The following is a 24,491-nucleotide window of genomic DNA, read 5'->3' on the forward strand; positions in this document are numbered from 1 at the left end:
TGATAAACATGATCATTTCAGAAACAGGTTTCACACCAGTCTGAGAATAAGATGTCAGCTGGTGCCCTCATGTGGATAAGTGTGCCATTATATATAATAGAAAATGAAACTTTTGGTCAAAACAAAGCCATAGAAACTTTAACATCTCAGATTTGCACATAGAATTTGGATAGATGGTTTAAGAGTCTTTCATTATCCACTTGCAGTACAGGCAATGCCATTTACTTAGTTGTAAGCAGAATTTGCTACCTGGATGCCAGTATATAGCATACTTAATGTAAATTTTAAGTATGAAAATGAACTCATTATCTGCAGAACCAGAATCTCTCTCCCTCAAAAAACCCCTATGGATTCATACTAAAATGTAAAAGTATCAAGTGACTGGCTTTCAGAACTAATCACACAATGTTTTTCCAGGGTTTGGGAAAATTTCAACAGAATATAACCTTTTTAAAGAAACACTTTTCCTATTTACAAAGGAAGCATTCCAGTTGTCAGCCATCACAGAGAGGAGCTGAATATGACCAGGACATGTGGGCTGGTGGAAATAATGCCTTTCTGATCAGCCTCATTGGAAGACACAATTAGTCAAGATCTAGGCGTGATTTCCTGGAAATGTGCCAAACAGGTGAGTGAAAAGCATAGATCCCTTTCAATAAGAATACTAATTCAGTTTCATACATGCACCATGTGGTGATGAACATCTGCAGGGATCAGCAGGGATCCTGTGGATGGCAAGTAGGCAGGTATGAGGTAGGCAGGATGAGTAGGCAGGATGCAAGCTGCAGCCCACCCCCTGCTAGAGCCAGAGCAGGTACATTTCTACTGTACAACTGTTCCTTTGGAGTGCTTATTAAAGTGTATGCATTTTTAACTCTATTACTTGAAAATATTAAACTCTACGTGTAGAATTAATCAAGTTGTACAACATTACAGAACCAGCTATATAATATTTACATTTTAAATGTAAGGAAAAGATTGAAGGTAATCCTTCCACAATACGTTAACAGATATCAAAAGAATCACCATGTTATATAGCCAGAATCTAAACCTGAGATAGACTGCTGTTTGCAGGACATTCTATTACAATTGTGCTGTGTGTGCCCCCAGTGGCAGCTATAATAAAGATACTAAATTGAAATACTAATCTCAGATAATAGTAAGTAAAAACTTCAGCAAAACTTCCCCATTCAAGCTGAGTAAAGCAGCTATAATGATTAGGAATAATGGAAAGACAAGGTAACTGGAATCTGTAATTTGACATTACCAATTATGAACTAGTAGAGGTTTTCTTCATTTTCATCTGTCACCCACAGATCTGAGTAGTTCCTGGGGAATTCCATTGGCTTCAGAAAAACTGATATTCTGAAATGCGTCTTACTTCATACAGTGTTTCAAATTCTTACACATTATGATAATTACAGTGCCAACAATGTAATCTGGGAATGAAAACCAACAACTATTATTTATCTGCCAGCCTTTCATGTCTCCTTGTTGTAGGTGCTTTACAAAAGGACAGAAGGGCATACAAACCTATTGAAATATAAGACCAATTTTATCTTTCTAAACATTATTTCAGATATCTAATTTGATATTATTCCAAATTTATTGCCCTATAACAACTTTTTTACAGAAATTCAAGACCTTTGCAGGAAGCAGTGCATTTTTGACAACACAATTTTTTTTCCAAGACAAATGACACATTTAATCTTTTAAATATTTAGACAATCCTGATCAAATATTAACCAGGCAGTTCAGTACAAGGCAGTTTCAAATATGAGGTTCTGTGGGTTAAAACCTACACTTTCCTTTGGCATTGAAGTTTGCAGAAACAGTTTTTTATGCTACCATCAATCCTGAATGCCCTAATACCCTTTCCCATTATTCTTCAGAGCTTGTGTTGTATGACTTAATAATAATCAAAAACTCCATAACTGGCTTTACTCGAATGATGATGGTGTGCATTCTAGTTTAATACAACCTCGACCTACCTATTAGGGCAAAGGACAGTATAAAAAGGAAAGAAGTAATCTCTCTAAGAATACTGCAGTTGCCAACAGGAAAGAAAAATACTTTATACAAACCCAGAAAATTTCTGGATTTTTAAAATCTCATTGAAGAAGTTACACATATCACTTACTGCTGTTGCTCAATAAAAATAAATTCTTGTAGAAAAGACTGGCCCATAAATGAGACAGTTGAACAGAAAGACTTGTATGCCTATGAATTATAGTTCCGGACTGCTTATACTCTGCCTTAAAGCTGTGTATTCTTTCTCTGTACTTGTGCAATGCAATTATATTAGAAGGCCCTCTTAAAACTGGGTGATCTATTGGTTTAGGGAGCTAAAGATTGATTCCAGATGTAGTCATGCTCTTCTAGCCCTTCAAAAAGTAACTACTGCGCCATCTGTTTTGTAATAGACAATTTCAAAGAGTGCCAAGGGAAATGTTAAATACATTGGTCAAACGGCCACATATACCTCACACACAGGAATCCTAGAGGTCACAGTATCTCAGACAGATTCATATTTTCAAGCTTTTCCCTCAAATGTTCCACTATGGAAACTCAAGAAACAGCTCTCCTTCCTTCCAAAATAGGAAGATGTTTTCCAGATTATTGCCAGTGTTGATACGGATGATGCCAAATTCAGACCTGAATTCAGTGGAATTACTGGAATTCACAGTGACATCTCTCCTATACCTGCCTGGCTTCTGGATCCTTCTGGATTATTCCAAATGCCTTTTGGGGTTGTTTGAGTTTGGGTTTTTTTGGAGGGGTTGGGGTGTTTGGTTTTTTTTTTGTTTTTCCCTTCTTTTCCTTTGTTGGTTTTTTTTTTTTTTGGTTGGTTGGTTTTTTGGTGTTTTTTTTGGTTTTTTTGTTTGTTTTTTTTCTTTTTTTTTGAGTTTTTTTCAAATGAACTCAGTAGCAAAAATGTAATGCTAAAATGACTTCAGATTTGGCTGGTTGCCCAAGGATTAAGAAGGGTGTGTGAGGTAATGAAGGGTTATTTCATGTCATGAGTGATAATTTTTCTTTCCCCTAGTTATTTCAGGAAGCTTAAAGTAAAGGAATTTTCTTTGTTCTTCTAAATAAAGTCTTATGCATCAACATCTCAAAAAAAAAAGACCACTCAAGTCTGACATCAACATGGCCTAAATTCTTCGCAACAACAAAACCGGAGTAAAAAACATTCTCTGAAGATTTCCCAAGTATAAATCTGAACTTCAGAGCAGCAACTCATGATTTATACCAAACAGTCCTGAGAAAATGTTTAAAATGAAAACAAAAGGAAACAGAAAATCTGCTAGAAATCAGACAATCATAGTCTTGTGCAGTCCTAGAGAGACTTTTTTTCTGCAGCGACATTAGGTAAATCATTGGTAAAAAGAATTAAAGATTAACAACATGTCTCCAGTTCAATCCTCTTTGGTTTTCCCACTGCATCCAGTCATATTTTATACCAATTCTTGTAATAAGTTGTTACAAAATTAACTTAGGACTAGCAGACAGAGTAGTGTACCTATTTAAGTATTGCTGACTGTGCTGTGGCTCTCTGTATTCAACATCACATGCAGAATCAGTGCTTTAGATTGTAAGCAGAGTGTCTGGGCATACTCCAGCTACATCTAAAAGTTCAAAATTTCCTGATGATAAGTAAGAAAGAAATTAGAAGTTAAAACATCCCTATCAAGAATATTCCTTAGAACTGAACTTCTTTAAGCTGCTATTTGGGAAGTGTAAGGATATCCCACATATACAGGAAAATTTGCATTTTCAGTACTAAGCATTATTAAAACAAAGAAAGGTTGTAATGTGGAATAAGAAACACCTGTTTTGAAGGACTTCATAACATAACTTTTTTGCAATTGAAGACATCTGAAAGAAATAAATTCTGAAAATGTACATGCACTGCATTCTGGCTAATGTACCTATTGGCATGGGAGAATACATACACACCTTTCTGCTACAGCAAAGGCCCCTTTACTTAGGACAAGATTTAATTAAAAATAATAGATTCAAGAAGTAACCGAACAAGATATTATAAATTGCAGATACCCACATTCCAACACAAAAGCTCCAAGAAGAAAATCGTGCCTGAAAGAAGGATACAGAACAGGAAATATTTTAAGGGAATATCATATAGAGCTAGTCAGGCCATATAATAATGGATAGTTTTGAATCCTGGTCTCTACAAAGCTAGCATATCTCCTCCTGAGCTATAAAATTATCTCTTATTTAATTGTAGGTAGGTATCTATACTCTACCCCCAAAAACACCAAACAAGCCAAAGAACAAAACAATCAAACAAAATCAATCTGGATAAAACTCATTCTTGCAAACCAAGCAGTGTAGTTGTCCCAACTCTTGCTGAGGCTGATGTTCCTGGAAGACAAGACTTCCAGAATAAAGAGGTATTTAGGGAGAATTTTGTTTTAGCCACTAATACTACACCTCATCTTAATTCCTGGTTTTGATTAGGAACATCTAACTGCTTCTTAGCTGTTCAAGAACATAGATAATGGATCGTAAGAGTCACAAATCATACTCTATTCCTCTGCTTTCTAGACACATAATCTTTAACTAAATCATACAATGCAGAGCTGAGGACTGATCCATCCTTTGAAAAATACTCAAGAATTGGTTTAGCTGAGTTATTTCTTCGAGACCAAAGAAAGAAAATCCAGAAATTCACTGTCAGTAACCCATCTCTCCTTATTCCATAGTTGTCTTAAACCTAAATGTACAGATAAATCCTTCAAAGCTCACTGTTTTCTGGGCTGAGAGGCTAATTTTCTCCAGCTGAAGCCAGTACTCCTCCACTTCACTCTAAGAACACCTATTATGGTACACCTTTTGCATGGGAAAAATGTGCCAGCCACTTGCTAGCTACTGGCTGGGTCATACACACCATGTCAAAGTGATCTATTCCATCTAAGATGTATAGATCCAAAATTACTCAGCCCAGAAAAAAGAAAGAAAGCAATTATTTTATTCACTTGACACATGCTGTGTTTAGGAGAGTTCAATTTGTAACACTAGTTAATCATTCACAAAAGAACACAGTTTTAAAAGTAACTTATTTGCTCCTCGCAGCAGAGGATTAAGACACGATGTACTGAACAAGTGGTGCAATACAATTGCTCTGCAGAAATGATTGTATTTCTATCACACCCTTTTTGGAAAATGTAATCACTTTAACTTTCATTGTTTTTGTAACTCAGAGGCAAGAATCATTACGCAGAAAACTCTGCTTGCTTTCTCAGCCATCTTGAGTGCTTTGAGGTTCTTAGATTTTTTTTTTTTGTTGGTGGTGGTTTTTGGTTTTTTTTGTTTGTTGGTTTGTTGGTTTTTTGTTTGTTTGTTTGGTTGGTTTTTTGTTTTTTTTTTACCGACAGTGTTGCATCCAGGAAGGACTGATGTTCTTGTCTAGAGAAGGGCAACACAGCTGGGGCAGGGTCTGGAGCCCAAGTCCTGTGAGGAGCAGCTGAGGGAGCTGGGGGTGTTTATCCTGGAGAAAAGGAGGCTCAGGGGTGACCTCATCACTCTCTACCACTGCCTGAAAGGAGGCTGTGGCCAGGTGGGGGTCAGCCTCTTCTCCCAAGTAACAAGCAACACAACAAGAGCAGACAGCCTCAAGTTGCACCAGGGGAGATTTAGTTTGCATATAAAGAACAATTCACTGAAAGGGTGATCAGGCATCGGAACAGGCTGATTAGGAAAGTGGTAGAATAACTGGCTTTGGAAGGGTTAAAAAAACCTGTGGATATGGCACCCAGGGATATGAACTAGTGGTGAACACAGTGGTGCTGGGGCAACAACTGGACTCAATGATCTTGGAAGCCTTTTCCAACCTTAACAATTCAGTGACCACCAGCCCAAATCACAATTACTGCCCATAAACTCTATGGCACTGATGATAAGAGAAATGGGTGTGCATGCCTTTACCAACAACTAGATAATCTGAAAGAACCAGTCAGGTTCTGGAAGAATGGGTGTGGGGGTACATGCTGGAGGGGACATATGTAGTATGTGGATCTCTGAAAGGTTGTATCCTCGTAGTACCTCACCCTATGGGAAAAGCAGGAGGGTGCTTAGAATAGATGGAGGCTGTGTCTCCTAAAAACTGGAGAGATCCTAGATGGTTATGCCCCAGTGGGATCTCCCTAGTTTTCAGTAGAGTTTGTTTTTGCAGGACTTCCTCTGTCTCATTGTGGACCCTGGGCATTGGCAGTATGATTTTCTGCACACTGCTAATGGCTGTGGACTTGCCCCTGGTTTGTCTGCCCGGAGGAGCTCCTCCATTACTGCTTACGAGTGTCACCAGTCAAACACTACAGAAATAATCCTGGCCACCCACAAGGAGTAGTTTTGGCACACAGCTGTGCCGTGTGGAACAACTGCTGTGGCTTTCTCGGCAGCACTTTTACACACCCCGTGTCCCTCTCCCCTGCCCGGTGAGAGCCGGCGCTCTCCTACTCTGCTCTCTCCTTCCATGCTCAGTTACTGCAGCCGGAGGTGAAACAGGCCCTAACCCTGAAATCCTGTGTCAGCAGTGAAACGGATCCGTGGCTTTTACACGCAAACTCTACCTTTAGTAGCATTTAGTACACGTTTAACACGTCAGGCTGTGGACGCGTAATGTTTGCGAACATCTGCAATCCCGGTGCGCGCGGGGCTGCGAGTACCCCTGAAAATCCGGCTTGTAAAGTGCCGCCCCCAACACTGTACCCTGAGTTTTGGGGCAAAGCCCCGGCATCTCCCACCTTCGCCACCATCCGTGAGAGCAAGGAACCGGCAGCGCCCGGCCCGACAGGGGGACCGGGCCCGCGGCGCTCCCGGCCAGGCCGCAGGGGGCGGTCCGGGCCCGGTGCCTCTCGCCCCGGCGCAGGCGCCGCCGTGGGCCCGCGGCGGAGGGCAGATCGCCCCGGGACGGCGGCTCCATGCGCTGCCAGGTAGGTGCCACCAGCCGGCCGGAGGCTCGGCCAGTGCCGGGCAGGGCGACAGGGCTCCCGCTGCCCCTGGCCCCGATGGGCAGCGGGAGCGGCCTGGGCGGCGGGCGCAGGGCGCGGATCCGCGGTCACTCACCGCCCGCCGCCCTCTCCTCCTTTCCCCCGCTGTCCTGACAGCCGGGGCAGGAGGGACGCGGCTGAGGCGATCGGCATCGAGATCTTGGCGCTCTGGTTCCGGTTGTGTCCGGTTGTGTGCTGGTATTGGGGAGCGGTGTTCTGGGCAGGCCTGCGGCCCTGAGCGCTGTCTGTTCCCCGGGCAGGTCTCGGTGCTGTATTTCGCCCGGAGCGCGGAGCTGGCGGGGCTGCGCTGCGAGACCCTCTCGGTGCCGCGGGAGATCACCTCTCTGCAGCTCTGGGAGGAGATCGTCAAGGTCCATCCCAGGTATGCAGCAAGTTACCCTTGAGGTGCACACAGAAATGTGGATTTTTTAAAAAAATTTTGTAATGCAAATTTGGTGTTTGGCATTGGGCTGGAACACATAGCAGTACTTCAACAGCACAAAGCCAATGGTGTTACCTTCTTTTGGTAATCCTAAACACTAAATGTTTTGTGTTTTGCACAGTTGGAAGTGCTGTAGCTTTTTGTATACACACGGAAAGCCCAGGTGCAGGAGATGTACCCCAAGCTGGGCCTGAGAGTACACATGGTCCATTGTCCAGGAGGGCTGTGGTATGGTAACCTGAAAACTACCATGTTTTCAGTCTGTGTAGAAGGTGAGATGTTGCAAGGAGGGATCAAGCGCAGCCAGTAAATATTACCATTTATAAGAAATAAATGATAATATGTGGATGTTTCCAGTTGCTTAGGTTAGGCATTAGGAAGGAATTCTTCGTTGAAAGGATGCAAAGACATTGGAATGGGTTGCCCAGGGACGTGGTGGAGTCACTGTCCTTGAAGGTTTTTAAGGAAAGATTGGACTTTGTGCCATGGTCACAGAGTGCTTTTCAAACGTAATTGATTCTGTGATTAACTGTACTGTGAGCCATTGGTGTGAGCCTATGGCACACTCTGCAAGGCAGGTCAGGAAGGGAACTGAAGCCCCCACAGGTTTCCAGCCACTCAGCCCTGACGCAGCAAATATGGTCAGCCACTTCAATGCTCTGAAACACTGCTGTTTGCATTTCATAAGGAGTCTGGTCCTGAGAAAGTACTGTGTATGCTGTAAGGGTCTCACCAGCATTGGTGCTCTTGGGGGTGTTAATAGAAATGTCCGCTCTTTTTAAAGCTGAGGGAAGGTGCTCAGTCCTGTCAAGAACAAGTTTGATGGACAAAGATGCCAACACCATTTTGGAGAGATAGAAGGAGGTAAAAAAAGTATAAAAGAGGTCCTCAGGATTTAGTGCTCAGTGCTCTGAGATTTCCATAACTTTAACTTAGATGTCCAAATCTTTCTTTAGTAAAATGCTCTCAAACACTGTGAAAAAAAATGAACTATTCAACATTGGTATCTGTTTCCCAGTGAGAAACTCTTCACAAAACACTGGACCAGGGACCTTTTCCTCACAGAGAATTGAAATAAAGTATGTTTGGGTGCTAGAGGCAGTAGGGAATGCGTATATTTTAGTTTGCAGCCTTTTCGTCTATGTCAGAAGCAGCAGCACCGTTGGTCATTTTGCTGTAATTTGTCAACTTTGTCCTTTTATGAATGATGACTTGGGGCAGTAGAATTTTCTGGAAAAACTCAATATAATTGTAGGGCATTGACCACAGACTTCTATTCACATTGCTAATGGATATTCAAATTGCAGCTTGAGCGTACTTGACAGTGCTTTTCTGTTTGACACATTTTCCCCAACTAATTAGCTTGCAAGGGACTTTAATTAGAGCCCGTCCTTCTAATGGGCACTTCAGTTTTATGGTAGTGCACAGTTCTTCAGCGGCTTGCTTTGCTTTCATACAATCCCTCCCTTCAGTCTGTTCTCTGAATCAGTGCTACTGTGTTTTGCTCGGCCTGTGCCTTGACTACTTTTTGTCTATCTAGCTGGTAGGAAACAAGATGATTTTTACTTGTACTCTTTTGGTCAGCTTACTTGTTTCTAGGCAATACAGCTGAGCTGGTTATACCAGATTTTGTAGTCTCAAAGAAGAACTGTTATCATGCCTGTGTCATCTGAAGTAAAATGCAATTCTTTTTTCTCCTGTCTTACTGCTATGGCCGTCATGCTTGCTATGGAATTGTACTTAGTCATAGGAATGATTCCCTGCCTCATGATATCCAGAGCTATGGACTCTCACAGCAATATCTCAAATAAAAAATATGTAGAAGATCTGCCAGAAGACACATCACATTTGCTCTCTTAGTTCTGTGGCCACTCCTTATCAATAGCAGGTTTCAGACCTGTAAGTACAAAAGACCCAAAGCCTCACAAAGTCTGAGCACGCACAAGAGCAACTCTCTGACTACTGAATCTTCATATCTCTTGAACAGCATACCACAATGCTTCTTGATGCATAAGAAAATTGGTCCAGTCCTGCCAGACTGCATCAAGACAGTATTTCCTTCTAATCTCAAACTGGATAGTTGCTGCCTCTTGAGTTACCAACTTTTTTATTGTAAGCTTCTGAAGTAGGTCTGATATGGATTGGTTTGTTCTAACATAGGCCTATGACAAATCCAATTCCTGATTTCTGAAAATTATACTGATCTAATTTCTTTTTAGCCATTACAAGAAAATCCAAGATTAGGAGGTGTGTGTTTTTTGTATTTTTGACTGTGTCTTGGAAGTGAAGTTGTGTAAGTCTCAGTGGTTTTTACCTCAGCTGCCCTATACTGAGCACCAGTTTGTATTTAATGAAATCTCCTGGTTAAATGCAAACACTGTTTGGAAACCTATTTGTGCTCTTTCCAATCCCCCTCAGGCTTGCTCTCATCCGGGATCAAGTGGTGTTTGCTGTTCGGCAGGAGTACGTGCTTCTTGGAGATCAGCTCCTGGTCCTGCAGCCTGGAGACGAGGTTGCCATCATCCCACCAATTAGTGGAGGCTGAACCTGCCCAGGTTCTGTTAGGTAGGTATCACTTACTGTCTAGTCTCCTGGGGAGTGTAATCCTGTGCTAAAATACCTCGTGAATTCTGTGTGACATTACAAGAACCTTTTCTTGTTTAGGTCTGAAGATGTGATTGCAATTCTCTCCCTCCACCCCAGTACTCTTTTGAGAAAACCCAACCTGTGTTTCCATCTGGTGAGTGCAGTTGTGCTGAGAAGAAACTATAGGCCAGTGCGCCAGTAAATGATTAACATGTATGCAGTAAATGAAAGACAATTGCCAGAGAGGTTAGGCATTGCTTTGAATCTGGGTTTTAGGTCTTGTTACTCTTTCCTGGTTGTTTCTTCCTACTAGTGGAAACTTAGCTTGCTTAAACAAGATAATAATGAAAAATTTCCTGCCATTTTTTAACAGAAAAGATAATAAAGTAAAAATAATTGACTGCTGGTTAGAAATTTTGTTAGTTTGTTGCTGTTAAAAAGGTGTTGTTAGAATAGCTTCATTTCTGTGCTTGCTTTCAGGTGCCAGTTCATCTATTCACTGCAGCTTGTTCCATTGCTGCTGATCAAATTACATCTCATTCTTAGGTGATCTGATGACTGGCTTCTACTCAGATAAGTTAGAAGTGTCTTCTGTGTGTCTGTAACAGACTGATAGTATAAGGTTCTGAATGTCCTGGAGAGCATACTCAACTTTAGATTTAGAACTCTAATCCATGTTTTTCAGAAATCTGTTTTAAACTGTTTGATTTGATGAGATAAATAGGAGGGACTGACAATATCACCACAGATTTACCAGCACTACACGCTGGTCTGTGCTGGTTGAATGTACTGTTAAACCAGGGCCTTGGACTAATTATAGTTTCATCCCACTGTACTAGACTTTCCTATCAGAAAGAAATATGTATGCAATAAAACCAAGTAATTTTATTTGCAGTTAATATTCTTTCAGTGAGGCTACTGAGAAGTGAATTTCCCATGTAGACTAATCTCTTGGGCAAATAGATAGTGCCTGTGTTGTGCATAAACTGTAGCATGAGCACTGGATAAAAAGCAGTTGGCTGATGCTAGTATCTTCAGGAACAACAACAGAGTCTGTTTGGTTTCAGTTTTTCTATTGTGCTATGGAAGAAAACGAAGATGTGCCAAAAGATTTTATCAAGCTCAAGTCTGAAAAGCTCTCTGTAGATGAAGTGTCAGAGCTGGTTGTTTCACCATACTGTGGGGCAGTGTCTCTGTTCATTGGTGAGTTTAATATCTGTGAGCTAAGTCACTAGACATGTTACTAGTCTAATAAATGTAACTTAGATTGTCCACATCCCAGACTTGTAGTTCTCAAATAAATCAGTTCCTGGTCTGAACCCATTATGTTTAGAAAACAAGTTCTGAATTATTAAAGCGAGACCATGGCAGCTCTTAAATAGCTGCCATGGGCTAAAGTGGTGTGGAGCTTTCTGGCTGATATGGCTATCATAGGACTAAACAGAGCAGTAGCTCTGGAGTAGAGAACCGCCTGGGAGTTGTTCTCCTGTCCCCTGGGATACAACTTGTTCAGGGTGGGAAATGGACTATTGTGGCTATGACAGCCACATGTCCATGCCTGTATGTGAGGTGCTGTAACTCAGGTCTTGGTTAAAAGTGGAGTACTATTCTACCAGTGGGCTGGTGAAGGTCGGGCTGATAGCTCTGTATAGTGCTTAATGTACATGGCACACATATGTAACTGCTATGTGCTTAAACCTTAGTGCTACTAGGCTCCTAAATACTGGGAATTTAAAAATTACGTGGGCAAATGCCGTTATAACCTTATATAACCTTACCAGTTACCACAGAAGATGTCCCAGCCTTGGGCATTGTGGGCTGCAGATCTGTGTAATGTGTAAACTAAATTCTCCCTTTTATAGTAAAGATTTATCTTGTTCAAATAATCTCATTATGCAGCCATGATTAGGGAAGTTGTATATATTTACACAATGCTGACCTTGACTATAGCAAGAGATCCTGGGTTTTTAGTCTGTATTAATGTAGTGTATAATGTGTATTATAAAGATACAATATGTATTCATTTACCCAGTGCTTTTAGTTGATAAATCATTTTTGTTTAGGTACTACAAGAAATAATTTTGAAGGAAAAAAAGTGATTCACTTGGAATATGAAGCATATACTTCAATGGCAGAGACTGAAATAAAGAAAATCTGCAGAGATGTTAGACAGAAATGGCCTTCAGTCAAACATATTGCAGTGCACCACAGGCTTGGGTATGTATGTCCAGACCCCATTCTTCTGCAACTGGAATATCAGTTCTTGTCTGCTGCATGGCTGTGCTTACATAGTTGCAGAACCCACAGGAGTGTTTAGAAACAATAGTGCAGCAAAGCTGGCTGCAGGATCAAGCTCTTGCTCTGGAGCTAAGTTTCAAAAATTTCATGTTCAAAAATGTGTTTATTGGTAGGGTTTACTGGAGTCCACACTTAGCTTGGAAGGATTTTTGATGCTGATGTGATATTTTGAAAGTGGGGAGATATTTCACTCCAGGGAAGGGGAGGCTATTGGTTTATTTTGTTCTTTATTTTTTAAAGGTGTGAAGTTGGCAGCACTTTATTTTTTTCTTCTCTCTCCTGTTGAGGGGCTGCAGAATGTTCTTATTATCAGATTTTAGTCTATTTATGTTACAAAAAGTCTGGACGCTTAGTCTGTGGGGCATGGTAATTGCCAGCCATGCTTGTGAGAGAGCCTCCTGTTGTTCCTTGAGTCTTGGATAAGCATTTTCCTTTTGGTTCAAAACGTGGAATACTAGTGTCTGACGTACTCTTGGGCCTTCCCAGTTCAGAGAAGATTTCTTGCTAAAACTAGGAGGATTTGCAGAAATCCTGAAGGAATTTGGGATGTGATTGCAAAGGGTAACTAAGATAAAAGGCCTGAGGGGTAGTTTCTCTAGATTTCCTCTATAGTCCACCGAGAGGGTGGCTGTCATGAGGGCAGGTCAAAGCATTTAGGCTGAGATTTCTTCCTACAGACTGGGTTGAAGGAGTCTTACTATAGAGGGAGGATTGGCAGGCAGATTTTGGGAATGGTACAACTGCAAGGAGAAACACAGAACCTTGTGCTTCTCTTAAGTTTTACACAGCACACCAAGTAGGAAACTTGAGAATCTAAAATCAAAATTCATCAAAAGTTTGGTTTAATTGCAAAATCTGCATAGTGTGGGGCAATTAATTTCTTCTTTCACAAATTCTTATGCAAACTGAGATGATTTCTTAGGTTTTTAGGTAAGAACTGGCTGTTCTAACTTGTTATTGTTCATTATTAAGCCAGCTTCCAGTGAGTTTCCTATGCATTGTTACAAGTTAACAATTTCCCCCTCTTAATTCCATAGGCATAATTTTAAAAAAAGAAAGAATGGAAGAAAAAAGCCTATGTCTGGTGGGTTTATTTATTCTAGAGTGTGGAATTCTAACATCTGGTACTGATTTTGGTTGTGGTTTTCTTTCTTTTAAAAAGTGTATAATCTTTTGGATGTGGTTTGACACTTGCTCAGTATGAATGAGTCAGGAGAGCATGTGGCCAGAATACTGACGTGACATGGCTACAACTTTTGGGTGCTCTTGATGTTAAGTGTTAGCTAAAGCTGCTGTTGTTCCTCTTCTCTCCCTAGTGTGGTTCCAATAACTGAAGCAAGTGTAATTATTGCAGTCTCCTCGCCGCACAGAGCAGAGTCCCTTGAAGCTGTAATGTACTGCATCAATACCTTAAAAGCATCTGTCCCTATATGGAAAAAGGTATGTTTGGGGACAAAATCAAATTTAGGCCTGTGCCAGTCTTAGACATCTGGGCTGCCTTAGCAGCGTTCCAGGCAGTAGCAGCTGCTCCTGATGGGTTGTCAGTGTCTAGCACCAGTGACTTTGCTCTATTGCAGCCAGGCCCATTTGTGGAAGGTAGAGCACCTGGAAGGTTCTCCTGGAGCTGTTCCATCTAGCTCCTGTTTATTTTAAGCCATCCTAGGGTGAAAGCAAACGAGGCCTGAGCTGTCCTCTTTTGAGTAGCAAAACTCAGTTCTGCAGAGGCTTGTGGAAGAATTTGGGTCAGCTTTGCTTTGTATAGCATTGCAGTTTGGAAGTAACAGGAGCATTTCTTTCCTGTCTGTTTGCCCCTCATTGCTGTGGCCACGAGAAAGCACAAAGCACTAAGCAGCAGCACGCAATGAGCAGAAGTCCCAAAGCTAGAATAGGCATACAACAGTGAGTGGAGAAACCAGCCCAAATCTAGAAAGAGCTTCATTATATAACTTCAGTGTTGCATGCAAGTAATGAGCATTATATCTGCCTCTTCTCCCTGGCAGAACTTGGTATGTGGTTAACAGTGATATTCCACATATATTACTTCACTTTTCTGATACCTCCTTGAGGAGATGGAGGTTCTCTCAGAATAAATAATCAGGGACTCAGAATTTGCTGCTTAGGACTGGACTGCTGTTGGGTAATCCAGTCTGTTCTTAAGATCTATTAGTAGTGCATTTAGTGTATTAATGTAATTTTTATTTTAATACTGACATTTTGTTACTTCTACATTTTTGTCTTAAAATGACGGTACAGTAGGTTAATGTAGCAGCATGACTGCTGTGTACTCTACAGCTATTACATGATTTCTTCTAGATATCTTCATTGAATTGACTTTAGCTTAGGTGGGCCCTTTTAAATTCAGTGGGGATTAGCCTGGGGTTCAGCCATGTCTGTATGTTCTAAGGGTGCTGCCCTCTCTTCTGCTTGTCAGCCAAGTGCTGTGCAGTCCTGATGTGATCAGTAAATGATAGTGGGATGGCTATTGAGTTGTTTGGCCTGGTTTGTAGCTGTATGGAGCAGACTCACAACATTTCCCATTCTTTGTTTATATTACAGGAGATTTATGAGGATGAATATTCTTGGAAAGAAAACAAGGAATGCTTTTGGGCAAATTCAGAAAAATAATTGTACTCTTTTGAAAATAAAGTGCTACTCTTCCTAATGAACATATTTACCTTTGAGTTTTTACAGAGAATCTCTGTTTCTAAATGGTTCTAACGGATGTTTCAATTTCAGTAATTTAGTTTGGACTGAGTGAAATGAATGAGGATTAATTAGGGGTTTTAGGTGTCTTGACTCTCCTTTGGAATTGCCTTTTTGTGCATTTTCCACATGGAGTCAGTTTTTAAAAGAACCTTCCCTAAAATTCTTTGTTGCAAGGTTTAGACTACTCTGTGATAAATACTGCTCTAATGCTAGTAGTCTTTCTGCTTTGCTAGTCTGTGTTCTCTGGCTGCATGGCAGGTCACCACAGGACAATTGCATTTTTTTTCAATCTTAAAGTTCAGAGAGGTTTAATTTTAAATGACTGCAGACATAGTTTGCAAACTTTATGCTATTTTGACATTCTTGTAACATGAAAGCTACTTGAAGTAGATGAACTATTTTATTGCAGACAGAGGAGAAAATACAAACTATACCCCAGAGTTATTAACTTTTTAGTAGTGCTTATGTTCCAGTAGCTCTGTCTCACAGAAAGACTTTTTCTGTGCAGCTGATACTACGAGTCCATTGAATTAAAAAAATATGGATAGATATTGATACAAAGTTAAAGCTCTACCAGCAAAAAGAATTGCCTTAGCAATAACATGCCAATCTCTAACTACTTAATGATGTCTAGACAAAATTTGAAGGTGACTTTTTGGTTGTGTGGTTGTGTAGTTGTGTGGTGTTGCAGGAAGAAAAACCCAAAGCAGCTATTATTACAAATACACAACTATAGTGTAATTATGTTCAGTAATTTGACTTAATATGTGTGGGGATTAAAAGTCATCAAATGGAATAGTTTTTCAAAGAAAAGGGAGTTTATTGAACTTACTGCAATTCATATATGTATTTATATTCACATTTCAGATTTAATCTTATTACAGTTTTTCTCTTGTTACTGTTTTGAAAACTAGTTAAATGAACTGACGTAACGTGCCTGTGTTTCACTGGAAATATTGGGTTATTTGTCTGAGCAAGGTAATTTTATTTGTTTTTCTACTGTGCCATGGTAGTATTTAGATGCTAAGGGTTCAAAGTCCCATTGTGTGTGGCATTTCTGCTAATGCTGGGAGGCAGTGTTACCTAGTCGTCATTATCAGTGTAGACAAGGTAGATACAAGCGAAGGAAAATAAGGTAATGCGAAATTATTTGCTCCATTGCTCATATGTACATTCCTACATCATATATAGTTACTTATAATCCAGGTGCAAGGTCATACTCCTGAGTCAGGGCAATCCCAATCACAAGTACAAGCTGGAGGGAGAATGGATCAAGACTAACACTGGGGAGAAGCACTTGAGGGTATTTGTGAACAAAAAGCTCAGTATGAGCTGGCAATGTGCAGAAATCTGGCTCTGTCCTGGGCTGCATCAAAACCAGCGGGGCCAGCAGGTCACAGGGTTTGATTCTGTTCCTCTGCTGTGCCCTCATGAGACCCCACTGGAACACTGCATCTGGTTCTGGAGCCCCCAGTGCAAGAAGTTTTGTTGGAATGAGTCCAGAGGAGGACCACTAGGTTCATCAGAGGACTAGAACACCTCTTCTATGAAGACAGGCTGAGAGCTGGGGTTTTTCAGCTTGCAGAAGGCTCCAGAGAAACCTTACATCAACTTTCAGTACCTAAACAGTGCTTACAATAAGTTTGGAGGGGGAATTTTCACAACAAGTAGTGATAGGACAAGGGGGAATGGCTTTAAGCTGAACTGAGGGTAGGCTTAGATCAGATAATAGGAAGAAATTAGGAAGAAATTCTTTACTGTGAGGGTGGTGAGGCACTGGCACAGGTAAGCCCAGATAAGCTGTGGATACCCCATCCCTGGAAAGGTTCAAGGTCAGGCTGGATGGAGCTCTGAGTAACCTGGTCTAGTGGAAGGTGTCCCAGCCTCTATCAGGATGGTTACAACTTGATGATCTGTAAGGTCCCTTCCAACACAAACCAGTCTTTGATTCTGTAATCATTACATCACACACTAGTGGAGCCTCAGCTGTATATTGTATTTTATTGTGTCTGCAAAAATCTACTAACAACTTCTAGCTGCACAAAATGGGGAAAGTAGGTGATGATCTTTTTTTTTCTCCCAGGGATTTAATCACTTTTAATACTTAGTTACTGTATCTGAATTAAGTAAATTGTAAGGAAACATACAGCTTCAGGCAGAAACATCGTTAAACTGTGCTTATTAAATTACTGATGTGCTTTCCTCAGTGGAAGTCAGTCCTTCATCTGCAGGACAGCAGCTGCTTCTTGCATGTTTACAGATACACACTCTACAAACCATGTGCACCGTATTATCTAGGCAGAGCTGGTGAAGTACAAGACTGAGTTTTTGGTTTTTTTGGAGGTTGGAGAGAAGCCCTCTGCTGTTTGAATGTAATTTTTCTGGGGAATTGTACAGAATACTGAGCACAATCACTTGCTTTGTGAAATAATTATTTTTCACTTTAGAAGAGAAAGAAATACATGAACTTTTTCATACTTGGTGTTCATTTTTCCATGTTTATGTTTGCTGTTACTATGCAACTAATTAGTGTATTAATTTCACAAAAATAAATCTTGTTTTTCAGTGGATATTTTAGTAAAACTTATGCAGTGGTTCCATACTAGTGTTGTGGTCTGATACAGAAAATCAATGGTATATCTTAGTTACCATTGTTAAATTCTATTTGAGACCCCATGATCAGGGGCAATTCCTGAGTTGCAGTAGTGTCTTTAGTGCCTTTCTAGCACTGCAGTCTCCTGGAAGATTTTTCCAGGGTGACCTTAAGTGCACCTTCCCCATCAGCAATGCAGCTGGGAAAGAGGGTGCAGAAAAGAAGAGAGAATAATTGTGTACTTCCCCACAGTGACCAGGAACAATGAATGGAAGAGATGTTGTACTGAGTCACAGCTGAGTGTTACAATGTGTGTATGCTGCCGTGGTAAAGACAATGAAATGTCATTTTTTGTCCCTAGCTGTGCATGAGGCAAGTACTGCTTTGTTCTGGAACAATGATATATCAGTCTTGTGTAACTTTGGGTTCTTCAACTGGCATGTAAAAGCGAAATGGAAATGTTTCTGGGAGGGATGGTGTGCTAATTAGAGGTAAAATGTATCTCACTGAAATTTAAGTTCATGCTCTGAACTCAGTGTTCTGCCTCCCTCTGTAGGGCTACCCTCTCTGCTAGGCCAGTATTATCATAAGAGGGCAGATTACTGTGTTCTAAGATAAATGCTGAAGCTGTATCTGAAGTGACCGTGAAGCATTTCCAAATTGCCAGGCCAGGGGATGAATCCCAGCAGTGTCGCAATGTGTGTTAGGAAAAGATGTGGTTGCAATTCTTGCTGTCCACACATGCAGAACTACAGTGCTGGATGAGGGCTACTCTGTGTTATGGTGAGGTCCGTTGAGTGGGATGATAGACAGCTGCGGATTTGTCTGTCTACAAGGAAGACCCAGCTTTCTGGGATGAGTCCAGCTGTTTCTCTTCCTTGTCCAGAGTGAAGGCTAATCCCACCTCTCCATGAGACCAGCTGCGTTGAGTTGGTGGCTCTGGTACATAGAGCAATGTTCCCAGACACAAATGCTGCAGATCCAGAGGGTCACCATGTGATTCCTGTAGAGATCTGCCAGATGAGGGCTGTCTGTGGAAGTGCATGTCTTCAGAGCGATAATTTGTCCTTCTGAAAAGATGCTTTAGTCTTGGCTGGCAAAATTTGAATACACTGATCCACCCCTTTGTCTGGCCGAACATCCATATACCAGCACTGATTGATTTTAAGAGTTTCCTTTCCTGATTTTGGCATTATGCTTTGTTCTCAAGAGAAGCTCAGCCTGATGCATATGGTGAAAACAGCAGCTGATGGATTGTCATGGAATACCGGGGCAGGGGAGGAAGGGGTTGTTTTATAAGGGGCCTTCCCAGGAGATGGCAGCCAAGAGATGGCTGAGCAGGAGCAGCTCCTGGCCTGCTCAGGTGCTGCCCATGCTGGCAAATACAGGCCCTTGCTTTGGCTGTTGCTGGTGAAAGTGGCACTGCTGCACTCAGGAATGAAGCCTTTAGATGCTCAACTTTGAACTAGATTTTTGGCCTTTCTCTCTGCTCACTTTATGCACAGCTGTTCTAACTAAGTTGTAGTTTTATAGAGTAGCACATTCATTTGTTGCTTCAGAAGCATTAAAAAGAACTGCTAAATCTAATTATTAACAAATTGTATGTTAAAGCAGACAGTGCTGCCCTTTCCCTTTTAAAATGCTGTGAAAAATAATCTTGAGCATTAAGTGCCATTAAGTACAATTAACTGTCCTGTGGAGGTGACTGAAAAGAGTTCAGAATAGATTGATGACTATAAATTACCAGTTTCTTTGAGTGCCTTAGGCCAGTTTTTTGAAAAACAAACACACCATAAAGTTTGATTGTATCAACTTACCAAAAATTAGCACCCTGATCTATCTTTATAGCAATTATTTCTATAAAAGTTCCATTTTGACTATTTTAAGAGGCAAGTACATTTTAAAAACCTGTGATTGCATACAAATAATTGACTGATTAACTGAGAACAGAAAGGTTCACTTAAAATGTAGGACTCAGCTTTTCTAAAGCTATGAAAATGTACACTTCATTTACTTTCACAGGCAATAAAAATTTGAGGTAATTAGCTATAGATTTTGAGATGCATTTTCATACCTTCATTTTTTTAGTCTTTCATTTGCAATCTTTTGTTGTAGTTCAGTTTTCAACCCCAGTCAGCAACTCAGCCCCACCCAGTCATTTACTCACTCTGCCACTTGTGGAATGGGGGAGAAAATAGGAAGAGTAAAAGTGTGAAGTCTTATGGGTTGAGATGGAAGTTTAATAGGGAAAGTAAAAACTGCTCATGCAAGCAAAGTGAAACAAAGAATGCATTCACCACTTCCTATTGGCAGGCAGGTTGAGTCAACCCCAGGAAAGCAGAGCTCCATTGCACGTGACAGTGGCTTGGGAAGACAAACACCAAACACTCCGAATGCCTGTGGTCAGTTGTGGGCAGTTGTCACATCTCTGTCCCTTTCCCACTTTCCTATGCACCCCTAGCCTCCTTGCTGGTGAGATGGCGTGAAGAGCAGCAAAGGCCTTGAACCTGTGAGCACTGCTTAGTGACAGATAAAACACCCCTGAGTTATCAACAGTTTCCAGCAGAAACCCAAAACACAGCCCCATGCTAACTACTGTCAAGAAATGTACCTCTGCCCCAGTCAAAACCAGCACATACATATAAGGAATCTGGCTTGTAATTCTGCAAAACAGTTAAGACTTCCTGAAAGACAGAACTTTGTGCCTTAAGATTAGGTTCATCTGATACTGTATGATGGAAGTGTTAAAACTGGTAGCCTACCTGAGTGTTTATGTACCACTGTTAAAAGTATGGAGGAATTGAAAATGGAAATTAAAAGCTCTGTGAAAGTGTGTAGTTTTCAGGTGGTAGTTTCTGACAATATTGTCTTCCTGTCATCTTTCTATTCATAGCCAAATTCCTCCCTCTCTTCTTTTGCCACATTGTTCCTGTTGAAAAGTTGAATTCAGCTTTTCCAACATATGGTGGCGTGTAGCCAGAGCCAGAGTCATGACATGCTACTGCTGACCAATTCTGTATATAGATAAAGTGCAGAGACTGGCAGAATAGGATGTAATTTTAGATAGCAGTGATAATAAGCCCATGTTTATAGGAAGGCCTGGCCATGGTAATGTTTTAACACCATCTACTCAGCTAGACCTTTCCAAATATTTTGCACTTATGTGAGCTGGGTTACAGTACAGTACAGCTTACTGGTTATGTTTCACTCTGGACTGTGATCTGCAAGACTTCAGGTGCAGTGTCTTTGTCTGCCTAGCAGAGTCATCCCCTTAGGTTCTCACTGTGTGCTACTGGGACAAAGCCATATTTGGCCCCATTTTATGCAGTGCTTTTTCAGTACCATTCGTTCTCTTTAGGGTGCTGTCTAAAAATAAATGAGTCTGCATTCAGCAGTAGTCTTGGGTTTTATTGCAGTAATGCTGTTAGGCCCTCAGACAGGCCACCACAGTGATACAGTCCCTGCTCCCACAGAGCTTACATGCTAGCTTTTAGAAGTCAACTTTAGTATAAACGCTCTCGTATATTCCAAATTTATACATAGGCTCACATGAAACCAACTCAGATTTTGGACTTGATTCTAGTACTTCAGGAAATCAGCAGCTAGATTTCAAGACCAGAATCATATATAACTTGAGTTTGCTGAAGGTATTGCTGACTTTCCTTGCTGCAAGCATAAACAGAAGTACATGCTGAAGCTCAAAATTTCAGGGTATTTAAAACATGCTGCTTTAAAAAAGTAAGCTTAAAAGAAAAAAACAAAACAAACCCTTGCACACAATACAAAATATACATAATATTTCCAGTATTATTTGCGGTTGTGCCAACTTAAAAGTGCAATAGACTTACCCATTACAAAAACTGAATATCCATTTAAGTATTAATTGTAAAAGAAAAATAAACTTGTAACTTGGAGTGGTTAGGTTAGAATACAAAAATCTTACCCATTGCTATGTCTCCCCTTTATTTTGGAAAAGCATTATTGTGTTCAGGCTGGGAAGGAGAATTATATTGTCCATGTCAAAATATAACCCAGTGAAAGCTAGTGAATTGAATCATTGCTACCTGATTGATAAACTGTAAAATCCCCAAAGAAGTTGCATATTGGATATTGACCTGTACCTCCCACTGAAGGCGGAAGAAGGAAATCTGGGTCAAGGCCTGAATTGCTAGGCAGCACCAGAAATTGAAAATTTTACCATCTGGTGTATTGTGAAATTCCCCCTCTGCTCTGGAGTGCATGACCCTGATTATGTAGGAGCTTCCCACATACATGGCTGTAGGGGTTATTTTTTTCTGCACAAGTTTATATAAGAATTGAGGCAGACAAATTTTTTCTTTCTACTCTCAGAGCATTTGCCCTCAAAGTTTATAATTACAAGTCAGAAGCTTATTCTTTAGATTTATGCAATTGCTATTTTTTTCCCACTTTTTAAATATTTGTCTTAGTCACAAACTCAGCTGATGGCAAGAATCTTGTTTGATAATTGATATAAGAATCTGAATTGTTTTTCAGAATGTTAGAAAAACCGCGACAAAATGTCCCAAAACATAACATTTCATAGATACAAAATAAATTCAAAACACATATAAAACTACACTGAGCATAATCCAGCTGTTGCTGCAAATGAAGCTGTTATTTGCCAAAGAGATGGTTGGCTTTTGACTGATTAGCTATTAAAAAAGACTGAGTAAAACTTTCAAATGAGTTTAAGCCTAGTCCCTCAGAAAGTAATGGAAAATTGCCTAAGCATAATTACAATCCAGCTTTGGGGGGAAGAAACCATGACTTCGTGTTCTCAATCATTTGCATGTTTTACTCTTCAAGTAAATCACCTCAAGTTGGAAACAATCTCACTTGCATGGCAGCATGCATACGAAAAACACACACATCATCTCTCACGATCAATTGTAAGTGTAACTGACAGGCATGAGAGAGAAAGGCAGCCAAAAGGCCAATTCCCCTGACTGTTACCAGTCTTAACAGCATGGGCCTTTTTAAGACTGAGCTTTCATTATAACCAGGCAGCGTAACAGCATGTGATAAACTTGAGGTGTGTAACCAACACAAAGTCACCCAAGTGTTGTGCTTAGAGCTCATTCCAGAGCGCTACAGTACTTCACTGTATAAAACATAAGTTAACTTCATCAAGACATGAACAGGTAGGACCAAAAAAATTGTGGTAGGTAAGGTACTAAACTTTCGTCTCCTGGAGGGCACTGAGATGCTAAAAAAGTAAGTGCAGTAAACATTTTACAGAGCTTAGATCTTCACTATCCCCTTTTGTAACGTGCATAATTCCTCAGTCAGATATCCCCTTTAGTTCACTCTATGCTCTTAGTCTTGCAAAATCTTTCAGTACAGAATTAAAGGCAAGATCTTAACTGTCTATTTATGTCAAAAGCCAAACTGATATCAGAGGGACCAAGAGTTTAAAGGCCAGCATAACAGTAGTAGTGCTTCTCAAGATGAAAATGAGTAATAACATTGCAGAGAACATGCTGTAAGTGATTATGAAATTCATATTTTCTTCTCAGGAAGAAAGTATGCAGAAGACAGTTATACATACCATTTGACAATACTTCCCCAAAACAATATCCTTCAGTAATTTAGTTGTGACCCTTAGTGCAAGAAATACGGTGAACTTTTGGAAGACTTTGCCCAACAGTTGTCCTGTAGCATCCAGACAGACATCTTCATACACAGTTCCCAGTTTATAGATTAGTTAAAGCAAAGGTTTGCTGGTGGAAATTATTTTTCTAAAACAATAAGGATGGAGCTAGTCAATGAAAAAATGACTTTTCTTCTCCCAGTCTGGAAGCAGTATTCACCACACATTCATCATCAGCTTAATAGAAAATGTCCTTTAACACATGTGGTACTTCTCAACTGAATTACCAAGTGATGCTGTCCACAATAATCTGAAATAAATTCTTCTGTTTCACTCTGCAGTGGATCAAGAGAAGGGCTGCTGGAACAGTATGTTACTGTATACTCCGGACCTGCCAGTTCTAAGGGTTAAGTTTGTTTGAAAGGCAAAACTTTACAAGAAAAGGCATTATAAATCATTTTTGAAAAAACCAAACTGTCCTGCAGTTACTCTTACAATAGAGTAGAATCTGTAAAATATTTCATCTATAAAGACACTTCCATTAAAAATGTTTAAATGTTACTAAGCTTTAAGGCACTCCAGCTGAAGAACTGACTGATCACAACTACTATTGGTGGCTCAGATCTCCTCTTTATCCATGTAACTCATGTTCAATCTTTGTCCTTTGTGAGTTCTGCAATTTCATCGACATCTTCTATATCCTGTGTCATTTTCTCGTACTGTCTCTTGAAGAAGCCAAGCTGTGAGAATTATTAAAATAATACCACATTGCAGTCAGTCATTGATAATACATTACTCAGCAAAACTAAATACTGTGATGGTAAAAATGCACCTGTGTGCATGCATACCCTATAGAGTTTGATTTGTAGACAATTCTTGCCTTTAAAATGAAAGGAGGTGGGCCCTAAACTCCTACCTGGTGCAACTGAATGCTAGAGCAGGAGTGCTGATTAGACAGTTTTCTCCCTGCTGAGATATGGACATTTCCATGATGCCTTGGTGTGCCAAGAAACACTTCAAACACCAGTGCCCTGGCACACAGAAAAACTTTCCCCTTTTTCTATGTAACCTTTGTAATTTACTTTTTGCCCCTGCCCTTTCTTTTGTCTGTTCTTTTGTCCAAAATATATTCTGTCTCACCTTGTTCGTAATCCCCACCCTTGTCACTGGGAATATCATGGGAGTTCAGAGCCCAGATAGGATATTATAGAAGGAGACAGACAGTGTTGAAAGGAAAAAAGT

General features: G+C 40.5%; 3 protein-coding genes across 5 annotated transcripts in view; 2 read left to right on the forward strand and 1 right to left on the reverse strand.

Moving 5' to 3' along the window:
• Window positions 1–6,847: 6,847 nt before the first annotated feature.
• On the forward strand, window positions 6,848–14,918 carry LOC115915112 (molybdopterin synthase sulfur carrier subunit-like). The gene is made up of 8 exons (XM_030968179.1): window positions 6,848–6,956; window positions 7,274–7,395; window positions 9,874–10,020; window positions 10,120–10,195; window positions 11,109–11,244; window positions 12,105–12,258; window positions 13,656–13,779; window positions 14,896–14,918. Exons 1-3 carry the CDS (start codon window positions 6,945–6,947, stop codon window positions 9,998–10,000), a joined length of 261 nt encoding a protein of 86 aa, XP_030824039.1. The 5' UTR covers window positions 6,848–6,944; the 3' UTR covers window positions 10,001–10,020; window positions 10,120–10,195; window positions 11,109–11,244; window positions 12,105–12,258; window positions 13,656–13,779; window positions 14,896–14,918.
• Window positions 6,870–15,005, forward strand: LOC115915111 (molybdopterin synthase catalytic subunit). 2 transcript variants are annotated; one of them, XM_030968177.1, is made up of 8 exons: window positions 6,870–6,956; window positions 7,274–7,395; window positions 9,874–10,020; window positions 10,120–10,195; window positions 11,109–11,244; window positions 12,105–12,258; window positions 13,656–13,779; window positions 14,896–15,005. In XM_030968177.1, exons 5-8 carry the CDS (start codon window positions 11,124–11,126, stop codon window positions 14,962–14,964), a joined length of 468 nt encoding a protein of 155 aa, XP_030824037.1. In that variant the 5' UTR covers window positions 6,870–6,956; window positions 7,274–7,395; window positions 9,874–10,020; window positions 10,120–10,195; window positions 11,109–11,123; the 3' UTR covers window positions 14,965–15,005. The 2 variants fall into 2 exon arrangements, with proteins under 2 accessions (XP_030824037.1, XP_030824038.1); XM_030968178.1 differs by lacking the exons at window positions 6,870–6,956; window positions 7,274–7,395; window positions 9,874–10,020 and adding an exon at window positions 10,522–10,587 and having other exon boundaries at window positions 10,126–10,195.
• A 5,824-nt stretch (window positions 15,006–20,829) lies between these two features.
• Window positions 20,830–24,491, reverse strand: part of ITGA2 (integrin subunit alpha 2) — a 67,670-nt gene continuing 64,008 nt past the window's right edge. Inside the window, exon 30 of one of the 2 annotated variants that reach the window (XM_030968181.1) lies at window positions 20,830–23,989. In XM_030968181.1, the coding sequence (XP_030824041.1) occupies window positions 23,900–23,989 (90 nt within the window). In that variant the 3' untranslated portion in view covers window positions 20,830–23,899. The remainder of the gene's footprint in view (window positions 23,990–24,491) is intronic. The other variant, XM_030968180.1, reaches the window with a different exon arrangement.

This window comes from Camarhynchus parvulus, chromosome Z (assembly GCF_901933205.1).
Source record: "Camarhynchus parvulus chromosome Z, STF_HiC, whole genome shotgun sequence".
NCBI lineage: Eukaryota > Metazoa > Chordata > Aves > Passeriformes > Thraupidae > Camarhynchus > Camarhynchus parvulus.

Excerpts from the sequence above, each read along its gene's own strand:
- LOC115915112 (XM_030968179.1), top strand. Across the intron at positions 7,396-9,873 it reads ATCGTCAAGGTCCATCCCAG|GCTTGCTCTCATCCGGGATC; the intron begins GTATGCAGCAAG and ends AATCCCCCTCAG.
- LOC115915111 (XM_030968177.1), top strand. The coding sequence starts at position 11,124 with ATGGAAGAAAACGAAGATGTGCCAAAAGATTTTATCAAGCTCAAGTCT. Across the intron at positions 11,245-12,104 it reads GGCAGTGTCTCTGTTCATTG|GTACTACAAGAAATAATTTT; the intron begins GTGAGTTTAATA and ends ATTTTTGTTTAG. Across the intron at positions 13,780-14,895 it reads CTGTCCCTATATGGAAAAAG|GAGATTTATGAGGATGAATA; the intron begins GTATGTTTGGGG and ends TTTATATTACAG.